The sequence below is a fragment of the Podarcis tiliguerta genome, assembly GCF_965153285.1.
Source record: "Podarcis tiliguerta genome assembly, chromosome: 5".
Lineage (NCBI taxonomy): Eukaryota > Metazoa > Chordata > Lepidosauria > Squamata > Lacertidae > Podarcis > Podarcis tiliguerta.
This window is the reverse complement of record NC_139538.1, coordinates 53,599,646-53,617,360: the sequence shown is the minus strand read 5'-3', so window position 1 is coordinate 53,617,360 and position 17,715 is coordinate 53,599,646. Positions and strand designations below refer to the sequence as shown.

Genomic DNA, 17,715 nt, shown 5'->3' with positions numbered 1-17,715 from the left:
AGAAGAGTTTGGATTTGATATCCCGCCTTTCACTCCCTTTAAGGAGTCTCAAAGCGGCTAACATTCTCCTTTCCCTTCCTCCCCCACAACAAACACTCTGTGAGGTGAGTGGGGCTGAGAGACTTCAAAGAAGTGTGACTGGCCGAAGGTCACCCAGCAGCTGCATGTGGAGGAGCGGAGACGCGAAACCGGTTCCCCAGATTAGGAGTCTACCACTCTTAACCACTACACCACACTAGGAAGCAGAAGTGTGGCCACAGAATTTACCCAATAGACTTTATACCATTTCGCCATTCATTCGCCTTCCTGCAATGAGATCTCCACTGTTAGAAATATATTAGAAGACTAAATACAAAGCATCGGAAAGTTACCTGAGCAGATGACACCAGCGTCTTCACTATGACCACAATTGTGACTTCCCCAACCACGATGGGAGCACAGCTCCAGAGAAGGTTCATTCCCTCTGCAGTTTACATCATCCAGGAGAATCTGGCCAGAGCCATGGCCAAAATGGGCACTTCCTGGTGCTGACAAAGCCAATCCACATCCAAGCTTTCTGCAGACAACCTGTGCGTCATTTAAGTCCCAGCCATCATCACAGACCGTTCCCCAGCTTCCTCTGTAGTAGAGTTCCACGCGTCCTTCACACATGTTGTTCCCCCCGACCAGTCTCATGGGAACATCTTAGAACAAGAAAATATCATTCTTACATAGGCAAGACTTGTAAACTCAGGTTCTCCCCATCCCTAACCTAAGCATCAGACTCTACTGGCATCAGGATTTCAACATATTGACTTTGTGCAGCTCATCAAGAGAGTAGTTGCTGTGGAGGCTTTTTGCATTCATAACTAATAAAACTTAACATATCTCCGCAGTTCTATATTGCCTTGAAAAAACAAATGCGTTCTATGTTAGGGGATTCCTTGCAATTGTGCAAAATATACTCCCCTCCCAAAAAGAAATGTTAATGTGACCAATGCAGTGAACTGAACATGTGTGTTTTCTAAAGGAAGCAATGTGAAGCGGAACGAGTTCCTTTTGGGTCATGCTGAACGTAACTTAAGCTGGTTCCTTTCTTAAAGGAACTTTTAAACCTTGGATTTGACTCCAATGTTCTTGCTCATTCTCCCCAATTTTCACAGGCCTATCTTACAGCAAACACTGAACTTACCTCTGGGTGAAACTGCTGTTTCACTTGTAGGAACGTCTTCTGCAGAAACAAACACATGACAAAAGTTAGATCTTTTGGCATTTAAGTTCTGAGCCATCTAAAAGTGAAGGCATGAGGTTGACATCTTAGATACTTAGTCATCTAATACATTACATGTATTATGTAGCAGATTTTTAAATAAGTAGCAGATTTTCCTTACCGGTAGTTTGCGGGAATTCTGTGGTTAATACTTTGAAAAGATAGGAATATAGGAAAAACAAGAATTAAGAGCAACATTACTGAAAATCCCAGCTTTTGTAGCTGTGAATTTTGTTCTAATACTAAGTCATCTAATACACAGTATGTATTATGTAGCAGATTTTTAAAGAAGTAGCAAATTTTTCTTACCAGTAGATTGTGGGAATTCTGTGGTTAATGCTTTGAAAAGTTAGGAATATAGGAAAAACAAGAATTAAAAGCAACATTACTGAAAATCCCAGCTTTGTAGCTGTGAATTTTGTTTTAATACTAAGTCATCTAATACATATTATGTATTATGTAGCAGATTAGGAAATATGTAGCAGATTTTCCTTACCGGTAGTTTGCGGGAATTCTGTGGTTGATGCTTTGAAAAGAAACAAACAAAAAGGATTCAGATCAGGATTACAATTAAACCCATTTGCATTTCCAGTCACTTAACATGCCCCCAAACTGGGGAGGCTACTATATCAGTTCCAATCTCCTCATCAAAATGTCATTCCGTATTCTCCCCCCCCATTTAATGCACTTTTCCTATTTCTACATTTAAACACTCCAAGATCCAGTCAATCCAGATTAAATGAGAAGATAATATGGGAGTGGCTGCATTTTGATGTAGACTATGCCATGCAGATGCTGTGCAAAACTCGAATGCATGAGCAGTACCAAGTTCACAGTAAACAGCCTTGCGAAAAGACCCAATGCCACTTTCTGCAGCAGCTCCCTGGTTCTTCAGATGTAATCTCTCCCAGCACCACCTGGAGATGCTGTGCACCAAATTTGGGACCTTTGCATGCAAACATGTGCTGAGCCACTCAGCCATGGCCTTCCCACAGTGAACATGGCACTCTGAAGACAAGCAGAGGCCAAAGCAGGCACTCCCCTCAACTGACTTCACGTTACAAGGTGGCTGTAATGCACAAAACCCTCTGGAGGGATCTGCCTGAATTTGGCAGGCTTACAACACTCTTGAGGGGCTCACTATCTTACAAACACCAAGCAATTCCGTGACAAGGGGCGGGGGGGAATTATAGCCAATGTGGGGAAAACAGAAATTTTGATTTAACAGAGCTGATTTTGGCCCAAATAACAAATCTTATGGGAAAGACTCGGAATGGGTCCAAAACAGACTTGATCCTAGTGATACAGATGCATATGCAAGGTAAATCCTATGGGCAGTACTTATTTTATTTTATTTTAATAAATAGCTTATTTCAAAATTAATAAATAAATTTCCTAACCCACACTGGCCCACGAGAGCTGGGTGAATGATCTAACTCTTCCGAAATTTCGTTCCATGAGGAGGACTTTGGCTGCATCAGGCCCCTATATTTTAATCCCAAAACAAAATCTCAGATGCCAAAAGTGTTGAGATTCTCGTCCAGCAAAAATCAAATATAGGGAAAAGAAATGTATGAGTTCCAAGATTACCTGCTATATTGTAATAGGCAAAAAAGCCAGAGCCTGCACGATAGGACTGTCTGTGGAGCAGAACTGTCATAGTGCCTGTATAGGAAGTGAATACCCAGCTCCAGCCACTGCATATATTCCCAAGTAGTGCTGATTGATAAACATTTCCATCGTAGACATGAACATATTCATGAGTACAATCTAAACTGTGAAGATAAAAGAGCACAAAACCATCTTACTTCAAGCAAGAGCTCCGGGGCCCCGTCCCATCCCATCCCAAAGTTTGCAGTATCAGTACTTACTTCAGATAGTCAAGAGTTAGCACTATAGGGCTAGAATCATGGGAATGGATTGTCCAGAGACACTGTATGATGCTTCCATCACCATTGTAATACGGGCCATAAAATGACTGATATGGATTTGAGAAAGTATTGCCACATCCATGGATTTCTAGTAAACATACAATTAAACACTGATTATCTCAGTCCCCCCCCAAAAAAACAATCCTGGTAACTATTCTCTATCTTCACCAAGGACTGAGTTTCTTGTGGTCCTTCTTTTTCCTTCAGCCACCAGAAATATCACGTTTGCTTGTCTTGCAAAACAGTCATTTCAGCCAAATGATCCATGTACCACAAGCAATGAGCTGCCATCAGTAGAGGAATAAGGACTAGACCCATAAGCCCAGTGAATCCAGGTTACCCAATCTCCAGCATAGGATCCTCTATAACACAGGATATATTTCATGGGCCCACCCAATTCAATATGTTTGTTTGTTTGTTTGGTTCTTTAAATGCTATTTTATCAGGCTAGAAATACAGCATTTCTTAAAAAGTGATGTTTTCTTGAGAACAAGGGAAAGAAGGAACAGTGTTTTTATTTTAGATCAGATGTTTATGCTTCGCAATACAACATGCTCATTGCTTGCAGTTCCACACTTATATGTGAATTTCCATGCAACTTTTCAAAGTCGTTTTCATTTTTGCTTTGTGTCAAAAAATATATGACTCAGCAACCTTAAAAACATTTCTCACTGAAGCTTAGACACTTCACCATGTAGCAGACAGTCCTGCTTGCAAAAAATCCACACTTGGAATGTGAAAAAGTAGAAGGCAGGCACTCACCAGTACTTTGTGCAGAAGTTGTTGGTCCTAAAGAAAGATGAACAATGATCAGCAAATTTAAACATTTGTTTGTTTGTTTGTTTATCATTGCAGGCTTAAAACACTCCTGAAGGGCTTCTTTCCCCACAAATACCAACCAATTCTCTCTAGAACATGGTGTTTGGCATAGAGGGGAGTTTTATTCTGCCACCATCCCTGCTGCCTATGCTTCCCCTGGCCTAAGGTCAGTTTCTGGGCCTTGGAGAATGGAAAGGCAGTGGAGGTTTGCTGTAGCTTCCAAATCCGGTTATCAAATGAATCATGCACCACAAGCAGAGAGCTGCCATCAGGAATAAGGACCCATAAACCCAATGAATCCAGCTTAGCTCCTTGCCCCACCCCCAGCATAGGTTTAAAGACAAAGGTTCTTGTAAACCTGTTCACAAGGAATTCAACAGTTTGCCAAACCATTCATATTTGAGGTGGGGTGGGGTGGACAACCTGATTTACTTCCATTTAAATCAGAAAAGGCTAACCACAGCCTAGAAATGGCAACAGGCACTGCAAGGAATTTTCACCCCTCAAAGTCTTTTTCATTTTTCCTTTGTGTCAAAACAATGGCTTAGCTACCTTAGGAACATTTTTCACCGAAACTCGCATGCACTCCATGTAGCAGACAATCTTGCTTGTGAAAAAAGTCACACTTGGGATGAGAAAAAGTAAGAGGGAGGCACTCACCAGCAGTTTCTGCAATAGTTGTTGCTCCTAAAGAAATGGGAACATTGATCAGCAAATCTAAATATCAGTACTGTATTTTATTTTGGCACACTTAAAACACCCCGAAGGACTTGTTTCCCCACAAATACCAACCAATTCTGGCCTAGACAGATTAGGAGTGAGGTGCACTGTTTGGTACTGGTCCTGCTTGAGGCAAGGGCTGTTTGCCACCATCCCTGCTCCCTTGCCTTCCCTTGCCTTTTGGGACTTGGAGAATGGAAAGACAGTGAAGGTAGATACATATTCTTACACCTTTGTGAGCATTTACATCAAATGCTCACAATGTCTTCCAGCTAAAACCTGTGCTCCCTAGAGCACTCTTCACTGGGTATTCATTATTTTCAGTTGTGTGTACACAGAGAGAAGGCAACAAAATTGCAACTGAATGTCTAATTATTCAGTCGGAGGCTTGATTCTGTATGATTCCTACTCTTATCTGGAACTGAGACATCATTCACCATAGTAAATCTGTACAGAACTGTGACCCCAGCCATGATATCTAATAGTCCTTCATCATCAGAAATATCCTGTACACACTCATTTTCACATTCTAATTCTTTTCCGCCTTTCCTCATTGACTTTCCCCAGTATCTTCTGCTCATACCTGCACATCATCAATATATTAGAATTTTCAAAAGCAGGTAAGATTTTCCCAAATTTAGGATGAAACTAACAACACCTATATTGAGCTTGTATGTAACATAGCTTGTATGTTTTGATGGAGTCTTAAATACTCAAGTCAGCTTCATGACTTCCTTTGCACCAAATTCTTCCCATCATTAACTAGCAACTTGTAAGGTCAGCACAGAGAAGGGGAATAAGAAAGAGCAAGAGCAAGAGCAAGAGCAAGAATGTTTAGAATTTAAGCCATATTACCTGATTCACTTAAACATATTTCATTAAACAGGAACAGCCAAGTAAAGATCAGGAAGGAACTCATTTTTGCCAGATTGCCTTCTAAGTTGATTAAGCATGCACCAGAATATATAGGAATGAAATTTGACAGGGCGTGCCATGCAATTTGATATTTTTAGCTTATCTCATTATAATTGGACAGAGGGCTACTGTCTAATGGTATTTATGCTGTCAAGGCATTGCTTATAGTATTTATGCTTTGTTATTCTAATTTTTTAAAAATCCATTTCCTGGTACCGAGACACGGAGTATTGTTCAATTCTTGTAATGAAAAGATAATAATCACTTGCGCCAATTCAAATGCAATGCACATATTGGCAGAAAGTATTGTTGTCATTAAACGCTGCTGCTTGCAAAGTGAAAATGCAAATAAAGTAGGATGCTTAAAATGCATCAAAAACCCAGCAGAATAAAAATATCTTAACAACCCAGTTAAAAGAGACGCAAAGAAAGGACCAGCAGTGAAAATGCTGCTTCCATTATTAAAGTGAAATGTTGGCTTCCTGCTCAAATGTACATGTCAAGGGGCTAGTGTTATGTACTGATGTTCTCACCCTGGGCCAGCAGGGGGTTACTGTAGATAGTTTTCTCTCAGGTCCACGTCAGTTATTTTAGGCGGGAAACCCTGGGTTGTTGTTGCTACAATGTTGACAGCCGGCTCCTATAAAAGGAGGCCGGCTGAGCTGTTTGCTGTTCAGTTCTGTCCAGCTACAATAAAGAGCTGCTCTGGAGAAATCACTGTGTCATATACTATGTTCAACTTAACAGCTAGAATACTTAACATGACAGAATTTTGTGAGATAACCAGCACCATATAACTAACATGCTTTCAGATTCTGCAGGAAGAGGGGAATATTTTGGAATTCACTTGGGAAAACATATTTTAAAGTTCTAACAGTCTATACTTGCATACTTCATTTTGCTGCATATTTTGTGATTTCAATTTTTGGGGGGTTCTCGCCCAAAAGACTACTTGCCCCAAACTTGGATCTTGGCATCCAAGGAATTCTTCTTTTGTACCTGTCAGGGAACTGCAGGCAGCAAGGGAGGAAAGAATCAGAGGGTACAGAGAGAGGTCTCCACTGGTTAGCAGTGAATCCTCAGAGGACAGAGAAGGGAGCAGTGAGTCTGGAGAGGAAGGGGTGCTTCAGAGAGAGGGGGATCCACGTCACAGGGAAAGACGGAAGGGGCTGGGCCGTTGGCTCTGCTGGTCTCGAGGGAGAGGGAAAAGAGAAAGTAGTTAGAGCAACGCCTCGTGAGAGACGGGTCGCTTTGTTTATTCTGCATGTAATCTTGTCAGAAAGCAATAAAGAAAGGAATTTATGGCGTCTGGCCTCGAGAGTGTTTCTGCTAAGTGCAGCAAGCACGGAGGGAGAAGGCACGCTCACAGTACCTTTCCCTCCCCCCGCTTGCCAACCAACAAAAAATGTTCATTCTAATTTTAATTCGGTCGTACTCTGGAAAAACACCTTTGAATGACCCAACTGCCAGTCAATATCTTTCATGTAAAGCTACTAAGGTAAAGATTATAGCCATAATTATCTCCTTGTCTACCAACAAGCAACCATGCTAGTCTCAAGACAAGACTTTGAGGCACAGAGTTATAAACAATGGGATAAAAATAAAATGGAAGTCAAGGAAATCTCTGGAGGAGATTTGTGCATAATTCTCCTGATGAAGGCAGTCAATGACTGCCACAAACAGATCATGTTCTTTAAAACATTGACACCACCCAATTTCCAGGTTTCTCATTTTCAGATGCTCTCCAGGAGAAACATATTCTTTGATATTTGCATGTACATACTCAGGACTAGGATTTAGCACTTTATTATGAAGAAGATTAGAGGCCCCCTTACCAGTTGGAGTAGGCTCTTCTGAAGTTAGTTCTTGAAGGGGAACAAAATAACAGAGCAAGAGAAATTGCGAAGTAAATTAAAATGTCACTAAAATAAAAATGGTGTTTTGAAGTGATGCTTTTAAATATGTAGCAGATTTTCCTTACCAGTTGTTTGCACTTCTGGGGCTGTTTATTGCAAAAGATAGGAAAAACAAGAATTAAGAACAACATGACTGAAAATCCCAGCTTTTGTAGCAATGAATTTTGTTTCAATACTAAGTCATCTATACATAGTATGTATTATGTGGCAGATTTTTAAAGAAGTAGCAGATTTTCCTTACCGGTAGTTTGCAAGAATTCTGTGGTTGATACTTTGAAAAGATAGGAATAAAGGAAAAACAAGCGTTATGAGCAACATTACTGAAAATCCCAGCTTTTGTAGCTGTGAATTTTGTTCTAATACTAAGTCATCTAATACATATTATGTATTATGTAGCAGATTTAAAAATAAATAGCATATTTTCCTTACCGGAAGGTTGTGGGAATTCTGTGGTTAATGCTTTGAAAAGAAACAAACAAAAATGATTCAGAGCAGCATTACAATTAAAACCACGGGGGGGGGGGGGAGGTAGCACTGGCAGTGAATTTTGTTTTAATATCAAATGATCTTAAAAGTATACACTATTTGCTTGTAAATGAATGGTGAATTGTTGAAAATGAGGCGGGGGGGGGGGGAGAAACAAAATGAATATAAAAACAATATGTCCTTCAACCGTATCTATGGTCCCTGGGATGGTGTCCCTAGGGCCATAGGAAGCACTGGGTCTTTCTCACCAAGGGTGGAAAGAGCTATCCAGCCTTGAAGAGGACAATCAGGTCCCTCCTACTCAGTGCCAAGCATCTTGTCCTATCAATATGGAGCAAAGGGTTTCAGACGAAGATGCAAAAAGTTCCCATCTATACCACATTTACCCATGTTAGGGAGGATCCAATGCATTCCCATCCTGAAGGATTCAATGCATTTCCAGTCACTAACATGCCCCCAAACTGGGGAGGTAACTATATCAGTTCCAATCTCCTCATCAAAATGTCATTCCATTCCCTCCCCCCATTTAATACACTTTTCCTATTTCTACATTTAAACACTCCAAGATCCAGTCAATCCAGATTAAATGAGAAGATAATATGGGAGTGGCTGCATTTTGATGTAGACTATGCCATGCGGATGCTGTGCAAAACTCGAATGCATGAGCAGTACCAAGTCCACAGTATGCAGCCTTGTGAAAAGACCCAATGCCACTTTCTGCAGCAGCTCCCTGCAGCATCTGGAGATGCTGTGCACCAAACGTGGACCTATGCATGCAAACATGTGGTGTGCCACTCAGCTATAGCCTTCTCACAGTGAACATGTCACTTTGAAGACAAGCAGAGGCCAAAGCAAGCACCCCCCTCAACTGACTTCACATTAGAAGATGGCTGTAATCACAGACTGAGATTTGTATTCTCAGGACCCACCCGATTCCCTTGATTGTATTAGTGAGCTATATTATCCCAGCCGAGGAGTACCTGAGCAAATGACACTGGCATCTTCATGATGACCACAGTCATGTGTTCCCCAACCTCTGTGAGAACACTGAAGCAGGGAAGATTCGCTTCCTGTGCACTGCACATTGTCCAGGAGGATGTTGCCTGAGCCTGGACCAAAATAGGCATTTCCTGGTGCTGACAGAGCTGGTCCACATCCAAGCTCTCTGCAGACGACGTGTGCATGATTCAGGGTCCAAATATCATCACAGACTGTTCCCCAGTTGCCATTATGATATACCTCAAGGCGACCTTCACATCTGTTGCCTCCATTAACCAATCTCAAGGCTATGGAAATATTTAAATATTTACAAAGGTATTTCTTATTGTCAAACAAGTCAAAAATATGTTGATTATTTCCTTTTCCCACCATTAAGATCAACCCAATTGCACAGTGAAAGAAAATAAAGACTCAATAGACATTAACAGTGCATATTGTACATTGTTCTATTAGATGGCACTGGGGATAGTTGCTTTGAATTAGAGGTGACTTACTGGTGGCTCTCAACACTGTTGGACTCCAACCCCTATGAGCCCCAGCCAGCATGGTCAGTAGCCAGGGATGATGGGAACTGTAGTTTAACAACACCTAGAAGGCTGTATTTTAGCAACCCCTGATTTAAATACTTCCTTCCCCCCCCCCATCCAGGAAAGTTGAGGGACGTAGCCTGGTAATATCCTACACCTGCAATTCTCTGTTTCCCATTCCTTCTACTGACCAACTGAGCAGAGGCTTTTTGATTCCTGGAACTGGAGTTCAAGAAGCCTTGGTTCTCACTGAAACTTTGTGGGAAGTGAAAGCAACAAACACAGCATACACAGTCTTCAAAAAACCACTTAGTGCTGCCAGCAGTGTTCCACTGGAACCCCACAGGGTTTCAACTCCCATTGGCAAGCCCAATTCACAGAAGATTCCAGGGCCAGGCAGAAGACAGGGTGCGATAACTTTTGGGACTTTGTGAAGGGAGCTACCAAGAGCTTTTCTATTGCATTAAATGTCTTGGAATGGGGAGAATTTTGCCAATGCAGCAGACTAGGGACTATTTTTGCATTTTGGATTGTTTTAAATAATTCAAAGGTACTATTTTGATGGGGGTTTTTTTGTTTTGCAACACCCATTTCCTTACAGAAATCCAGACAGATTCCGAAACTGAATTCCTTTCATAAGGACAGCTAGAGTGATTAAGTAATACCTGAGCAAATGACACTGGCATCTTCGCGATGGTTACAGTCATGTGTTCCCCAACCTCTGTGAGAACACTGAAGTAGGGAAGATTCACTTCCTGTGCACTGTACATCGTCCAGGAGGATGTTGCCTGAGCCTGCACCAAAATGGGCACTTCCTGGTGCTGACAGAGCTGGTCCACATCCAAGCTCTCTGCAGACCACACGTGCATGATTCAGGTTCCAAATATCATCACAGACTGTTCCCCAGTTGCCATTATGATATACTTCAAGGCGACCTTCACACCTGTTTCTTCCATTAACTAATCGCAAGGAATGTTCTTTGGAATATGCAAAAAATAAATATTATATAAACAAGACAATGAAACACTACATTGGAAAACTGGTCAACACAATGAGCACTCAGTAATACTGCATGGAAATTTCATTCCATAAAACAGATTTGACTGCATTATGCCCCTATATTTTAATCCCAAAGATTTTGAGATTCTAGTCCAACAAAAAGCAAAGATATTTGGCTGTAGGGAAAAGAAATGTATGACTTCCAAGGTTACCTGCTGTGTCGTAATAGGCAAAAATGCCACACTTGGGATGAGAAAAAGTAAGAGGGAGGCACCCACCAGTGTGCTCATACCTGCACATCATCAATATATTAGAATTTTCAAACGCAAGTAAGATTTCCCCAAATTTAGGATGAAGCTAACAACATCTATATTGAGAATAGCTTGTATGTTTTGATGGAGTCTTAAATACTCAAGTCAGCTTCATGTGTTCCTTTGCACCAAATTCTTCCCATCATTAACTAGCAACTTGTAAGGTCAGCGTAGAGAAGAGGAACAAGAAAGAGCAAGAATGTTTAGAATTTAAGCCATATTACCTGATTCACTTAAACATATTTCATTAAACAGGAACAGCCAAGTAAAGATCAGGAAGGAACTCATTTTTGCCAGATTGCCTTCTAAGTTGATTAAGCATGCACCAGAATATATAGGAATGAAAACTGAAAGGGCGTGCCATGCAATTTGATATTTTTAGTTTATCTCATTATAGTTGGACAGAGGGCTACTGTCTAATGGTATTTATGCTGTCAAGGCATTGCTTATAGTAATGCTACACTTTATTATTCTAATTTTTTAAAAATCCGTTTCCTGGTACCAAGACATGGAGTATTGTTCAATTCTTGTAATGAAAAGATAATAATCACTTGTGCCAATTCAAATGCAATGCACATGTTGGCAGAAAGTATTGTTGTCATTAAACGCTACTGTGGTCCTTCATTTACCCTGGCATGAGACATGAAAAAGGCCTTTGATAGGTTGTGATGGAAGTTCTTTTACAGCACAATGCAACTGGACCAACTATTTCAGTACCTACCATTGTCAAATTCTCTCCCCAGGGATGCTTGCCTAGCACCTTCATTACCTAACTTTAGGCGCCACGCAAAACATTCTTCTTTCCCCAGGCCTTGGCTAATTAAATAATCTATGGCCTTTAAAACTGTGTGTGTGTGTGTGTGTGTGGAGGTATTGTGTTGTTTGTTACTATGTTATGTATTTTTGTGGGTTTATATTGTAAACCTCCATGTGAACCTCAGATGAAGGGCAATATAGAAATTTAATTAATAAATAAATAACTTTGGAACAAATTTTCATTCTATCTGATTTCATGTGATACTACATTTATAGTCATAGAGCTATGTTGTGGGATTTGATCTCTTGTTACCAGAAAGAAAGGCAAAGGAATATGCTATTGTATCTTTTTGTATTTGTGTTGTGAACTTTGCTTGTCAAAGATTGCCACCCCTTGCTGTTTAGTGGGGATGAATTTGCCACACACTCCTTCTCAGAAGAAAACACACATTGGTCTCTCCCAGAGACATGAGATTTGGGGGATCATATAGGCAGGAGTTCCCAATAGGAGCAGAATAATCAGGCTGCTATTTAAGCCTGTGCCATCCCCTCCACTTCCTTCTTCTCTGTTGCAGTGCTCACCCTCCCTCCATCTACAGTGTGGGTGGGGTTGTGGTTTTTGCTAGTCTCTCTATCTGGGAGCTAAATCTAAATTTGGGGGTAAGTCCCTGATTTCTCCTTGCAACTCTCCTTTTTCACCCACCCTGTAGGGTTATTTGATTTGCTGCTAATATATGTACTTATTTGGTCTGTTTGGAATTTAGTGTGGGCAGGTAAGTGAATTTAAAAAGGCCATAGGCAGGCACTCTGAGGCATTATGGGGAGAAGGGGCATTTTGAGTCCTCCTTTGCAGCTTTCAACTTCAAGAGTCCCTTGGGCTGCCCTTTAGGCCCGGCCTGTGAATCTTGGTGAATGCTGGGCAGTGGGCCCCAGGTATGCATGTTGAGTAGACATTGCCAAGACTCACATAGCAAGGAGGAAGAATTTTATTCCAATTCCTGGCCAGAGAGTCACAGAATGCAGTTGTTTGCATGCCCCTGTGGAGTGGAGTAATGCTTTCCGTATATAAATTCATTCCAACCCATCTGCCCACAGTTACATAATTTGGTTATTGTTTGGCAGATTTTGAATAAATATGACCTTTTCAGCATTACTCTTGTCTCTCAAGTCTTCTTCCAGAGTGTGTTTATAAATGTTTATAGCAAGGACATACCTCTGTTGGTTTGACATTTATTGAACTGTGGATGTTAACAGTAACTGGAAAATTTCCTCAGCATGTTAACAGCTTCAAATTAATGCCAGCAAAGTGCCTCAATTGTTTTACAAATTTGAACACTTAACCTGTTTATCTAGGTCAGAAAAGGACTCTGCACTAACCAATGCAGAGGTATCAATGCTAATCAAAACTGTACAGCGCATAGCCTATAAAGCAGTGTGACTGTGACTGCAACAAACAGATCATGTTCTTTAAAACATACACACCACCTAATTTCCCGGTTTCTCATTTTCAGATGCTCTCCAGGAGAAACCTATTCTTTGATATTTGCATATACATACTCAGGACTAGGATTTAGCACTTTATTATGAAGAAGATTAGAAGCCCCCTTACCAGCTGGAGTAGGCTCTTCTGAAGTTAGTTCTTGAAGGGGAACAAAATAACAGAGCAAGAGAAATTGCGAAGTAAATTAAAATGTCACTAAAATAAAAATGGTGTTTTGAAGGGATGCTTTTAAATATGTAGCAGATTTTCCTTACCAGTTGTTTGCACTTCTGGCACTGTTTATTGCAAAAGATAGGAAAAACAAGAATTAAGAGCAACATTACTGAAAATCCCAGCTTTTGTAGCAATGAATTTTGTTTTAATACTAAGTCATCTAATACATAGTATGTATTATGTAGCAGATTTTTAAAGAAGTAGCAGATTTTCCTTACCAGTAGTTTGCAGGAATTCTGTGGTTAATACTATGAAAAGATAGGAATATAGGAAAAACAAGAATTAAGAGCAACGTTACTGTAAATCCCAGCTTTTGTAGCAGTGAATTTTGTTCTAATACTAAGTCATCTAATACATAGTATGTATTATGTAGCAGAATTTTAAATAAGTAGTATATTTTCCTTACCGGTAGTTTGTGGTAATTCTGTGGTTAATACTATGAAAAGATAAGAATACAGGAATAAAAAAAATTAAGAGCAACAATACTGAAAATCCTAGCTTTTGTAGCAGTAAATTTCCATATCATTTTGCAATTATTATTCTTTTAAAAGAAATCATGAAAATTCATCTCATTTAATGTTTATTCTCTTTCACTAATATATGCATTTTCCTTGCACAATTGGCCCTAGAATGTTGCTTGACTGAGTTTACAAGCTTGAGTTTATATGCCGCTTCTCCATAATGAGCTGTGCCTAAAACAAGTTACAGCAAGCATTCAAAACATCAAAAAATATAAGAAACACAGCATGGCAGTAAATTTAAAAATGACAAAAATCAACAATATGCCAAACACAAAATTCGTTCAATATTACACAAAAAAAACCCCAACAATCTGGATTGAAGTACATAAGGACAAATTGAGTAGGTTCAACTTTAAATGTGAGCTGGATTAAATCCCCCCCCCCCCGCCAAAAAAATATACTGCATTTGAAAAAACAAAATCCCCAATGGTGTGCTCAAATGAGCTCTTATATATACAACTGTCCTCACATATACCCTTATGTGGAACTGATACATTATTTGTCATAGTAGACATGTATGGGACTGTGCCTCCTGCCATTATATCTAATAGTCCCTCATCATCAGAAATATTTCCACATCGATACTCTCCCAAGTATCTTCTGCTCATACCTGCACATAATCAAGATATTATCATGTCAGAAGCAGGCAGGATTTTGCCCAATTTAGGATGACCCTGACAATGCCTCTGTTGAGAATATCATGTGTTTTAAAGGAGTCATAAATACTCAAGTCAGCTTCATGTGTTCCTTTGCACCAAATTCTTCCCATCATTAACTAGCAACTTGTAAGGTCAGCACAGAGAAGAGGAACAAGAAAGAGCAAAAGCAAGAATGTTTAGAATTTAAGCCATATTACCTGATGCACTTAAACATATTTCATTAAACAGGAACAGCCAAGTAAATATCAGGAAGGAACTCATTTTTGCCAGATTGCCTTCTATGATGATTAAACATCAGTATATATAGGATTAAGAAGTGAAAGGGTGTGCTATGGAATTTTATACTTTATCTTGTTATAGCAGGACAGTCAGTGTTTTAACAAAATGATATCACTTCTGTCAATTCATATGCAATGCAAATATTAGCTAAATTATTGACCTTGGCATGAGATATGAAAAAAGGCCTTTGATGTGGTGAAAGTTCTTGTACGTCACAATGCAATTGGACTTAATATGGAAGAACCTACTGTTCATACATTATTATTTATTATTCCATATCTAACCTCCTTCCGTTGGGCCTGTAAGACAGAGCTATTCCACCTAGCCTTTAATTTGAATTCTGTCTGATCTTTTATTTCCCTTCCCTTCTCTTCCCTCCCCCTCCCCTTTTATGAAGATTACCCGTTCTGAGACCCCACAGCTAATTCTCCTCTGGCCTCCTCGCTGGCCCAAGTGTGACCAATTCAGCCAGCTAGCCCTGGGGATTATCTAATGCTTATTTCCCCTAAATTGCTTTTTGCTTTTTATTGTTATTCATGTTTTTATACTGTATTTTATGCTGCTTTTGCAATTAAGGGTTTTGAATTTATTGTTAGCCATCCTGAGCCTGGTTTTTGAACTGGGAAGGGCAGGGTATAAATAAATTATTATTATTATTATTATTATTATTATTTGATAACAGTAGGTGGAGAGTTTAATTTGCTGGTAGGTATACTCCGATTGGGACGCGGATGGCACTGTGGTTCTAAACCACAGAGCCTAGGGCTTGCCGATCAGAAGGTCGGCGGTTCGAATCCCCGCAACGGGGTAAGCTCCTGTTGCTCGGTTCCAGCTCCTGCCAACCTAGCAGTTTGAAAGCATGTCAAAGTGCAAGTAGATAAATAGGTACCCCTCTGGCGGGAAGGTAAACGGCGTTTCCGTGCGCTGTTCTGGTTCGCCAGAAGTGGCTTAGTCATGCTGGCCACATGACCCGGAAGCTGTACGCCAGCTCCCTCGGCCAATAAAGCGAGATGAGCGCCACAACCCCAGAGTCGGCCACGACTGGACCTAATGGTCAAGGGTCCCTTTACCTTTACCTTTCTAGAATTCAATGACAAACATACTCCATGTTTCAATCAATCTGGTACACATTCTTCAATATTTCTTTTATAATGAGTAGGTTTTGTCATCTACATTATATCCCCTATATTTCAATTTATTGGTATGACTAGTCTAGCTACAGTGACCATCGCTGTCAAAAACTCCAAAACCTTCATTTTAAAAAGGACGACTAGCTATCCTGCCATCACAAATCTTATCTGTCTCTACTACAGTCCTTCTTTTTCAGCACAGAAGGTCAGAATATGGCACCAATAGTGGCTAGAGGTGCTAGTACAGCTCTAGGACTTTATTTAATAGATGACACCTGGCTTTGATAGTGTTATCTGTATTCTGTAATCGATTACGTCCTTTCTTCAAAGTCTTTAACATCCTCCTAAACACCCACACAGCTGGCTTTTATAATCCTTATCAGTATTTTGTAATGGATTACATCTGACTTTTATCATTTTATGTGTATTCTGTAATAGATTATATACTTCCTTCAAAGTTTATGACACCCTCCTGAATGAAAACAGCCACCGGCTTTTATATTCTCGTCTGTACTCTGTAAGAAGCCTAGGGCTTTGCTATATTCAACATTGAAATGCCTGACTTGAAAGTTAAATACATAAAGCAAGGTGGCATCTTTTGCAATAGGATTCAATATCATCCAGATGAAGAAGATATAATATTTTTGCCTTGGTGTTTTGTACAGTTTACAGTATGTTCCATGTAGATTTTGTCCAGGGCCAGCACCAAATACAAAGATGTTGTTTGCTCCTGGCAAGAGCAACTAAATTTTTTTAATAATAAATAAAAATGGCCAGCTTTCAGATGAAATTGCAGTACAACTACACTCTTTCCACTTCAGAGACTACAGGTATATGTCAGGCACAAATGATACTTCTGAAAATACAATGAAGCATACTGATAGAAAATATTCCTTTTTTTGTTGTTTCTCTTTTCCAGTGCTTAGCACCAAAAAAAAAAATGCAGAGAACACAGTAGGGAATGCAGTAGGGAAAGTAAGACAAAGCAAATCTTGTTACTGCTGCTGCACAGAATCCAAATGGTTGCACAATGTACCAAGGTTCTTAAATTTCAGAACATAGTAAGCTTATTAAAGTGGACCACATTGCACTTGCTCTGATAAATAGTTCATCACTGTATACCAAGACCTTAATGCTTATTGTTAGTGCTATAAATTGAAACTCCTGTTAATAAACTTCCATGAATTTGTGTACAGTGGCCTGCGGCATTATGTGAAGTAAAGTTAAAAGGCACACCCTATGAACTGTTCAATAAATAATAAAAAGAGGGGGAGTATTTAGCTTCAGAATGATTGCACCATAAATTCCCAGTCGTCCCCAATATGCTCAAACGTTGGTGTTTATTTGCAGGGCTTGGTGTTGTGCTGCCAATAAAGCTCAAAGTGCCATTGTACACAGGACAGATGGTCCTGCGAAGGGCAACAGAAAGGCAGCTCTGTTTGATTCTGCAGCAGATATTTTGAGGCACAGAATATGAAACGTTAGCTAAAGTAATGAAAGACTTCAGAAAACATGGCAGTGCCACACAAAGACATGCAATCGCAGTATACTTACACTTTGGTATTTATTGCCAGACATATATTCCTATATGCCCTAGTGCATAGGAGGATAGTTTATCCTATATTGATTATATTGTTGAATGTGATGTTGCCTCTTTTGCTAGTTAAGTGTTGTTTGGGGGGCAGATTTGAATGAGGAATTTGAGAAGGACTTCTGGAACAACATATGGTCTACTTAAACATTTTCTTTGGTTCTGGCAATTATTAGAGAAAACTCATTGAAAC

The 17,715-nt window shown here is 39.9% G+C and overlaps 1 protein-coding gene across 1 annotated transcript in view; it reads right to left on the bottom strand.

The window, feature by feature from the left end:
• The window catches only part of LOC310677864 (scavenger receptor cysteine-rich domain-containing protein DMBT1-like), a 53,359-nt gene extending 38,560 nt beyond the window's left edge, over positions 1 to 14,799 (bottom strand). Inside the window, exons 1-18 of the mRNA XM_083441046.1 lie at positions 14,720 to 14,799; positions 13,749 to 13,778; positions 13,561 to 13,590; positions 13,384 to 13,404; positions 13,238 to 13,267; positions 10,228 to 10,539; positions 9,017 to 9,322; positions 7,980 to 8,009; positions 7,616 to 7,636; positions 7,470 to 7,499; positions 4,660 to 4,686; positions 3,943 to 3,969; positions 3,121 to 3,268; positions 2,840 to 3,024; positions 1,559 to 1,588; positions 1,371 to 1,400; positions 1,172 to 1,210; positions 372 to 683 (exon numbers count right to left, since the gene is read on the bottom strand). Coding sequence (XP_083297172.1) covers positions 372 to 683; positions 1,172 to 1,210; positions 1,371 to 1,400; positions 1,559 to 1,588; positions 2,840 to 3,024; positions 3,121 to 3,268; positions 3,943 to 3,969; positions 4,660 to 4,686; positions 7,470 to 7,499; positions 7,616 to 7,636; positions 7,980 to 8,009; positions 9,017 to 9,322; positions 10,228 to 10,539; positions 13,238 to 13,267; positions 13,384 to 13,404; positions 13,561 to 13,590; positions 13,749 to 13,778; positions 14,720 to 14,783 — 1,672 coding nt within the window. The 5' untranslated portion in view covers positions 14,784 to 14,799. The remainder of the gene's footprint in view (positions 1 to 371; positions 684 to 1,171; positions 1,211 to 1,370; positions 1,401 to 1,558; positions 1,589 to 2,839; positions 3,025 to 3,120; positions 3,269 to 3,942; positions 3,970 to 4,659; positions 4,687 to 7,469; positions 7,500 to 7,615; positions 7,637 to 7,979; positions 8,010 to 9,016; positions 9,323 to 10,227; positions 10,540 to 13,237; positions 13,268 to 13,383; positions 13,405 to 13,560; positions 13,591 to 13,748; positions 13,779 to 14,719) is intronic.
• Between the last annotated feature and the right edge of the window lie 2,916 nt (positions 14,800 to 17,715).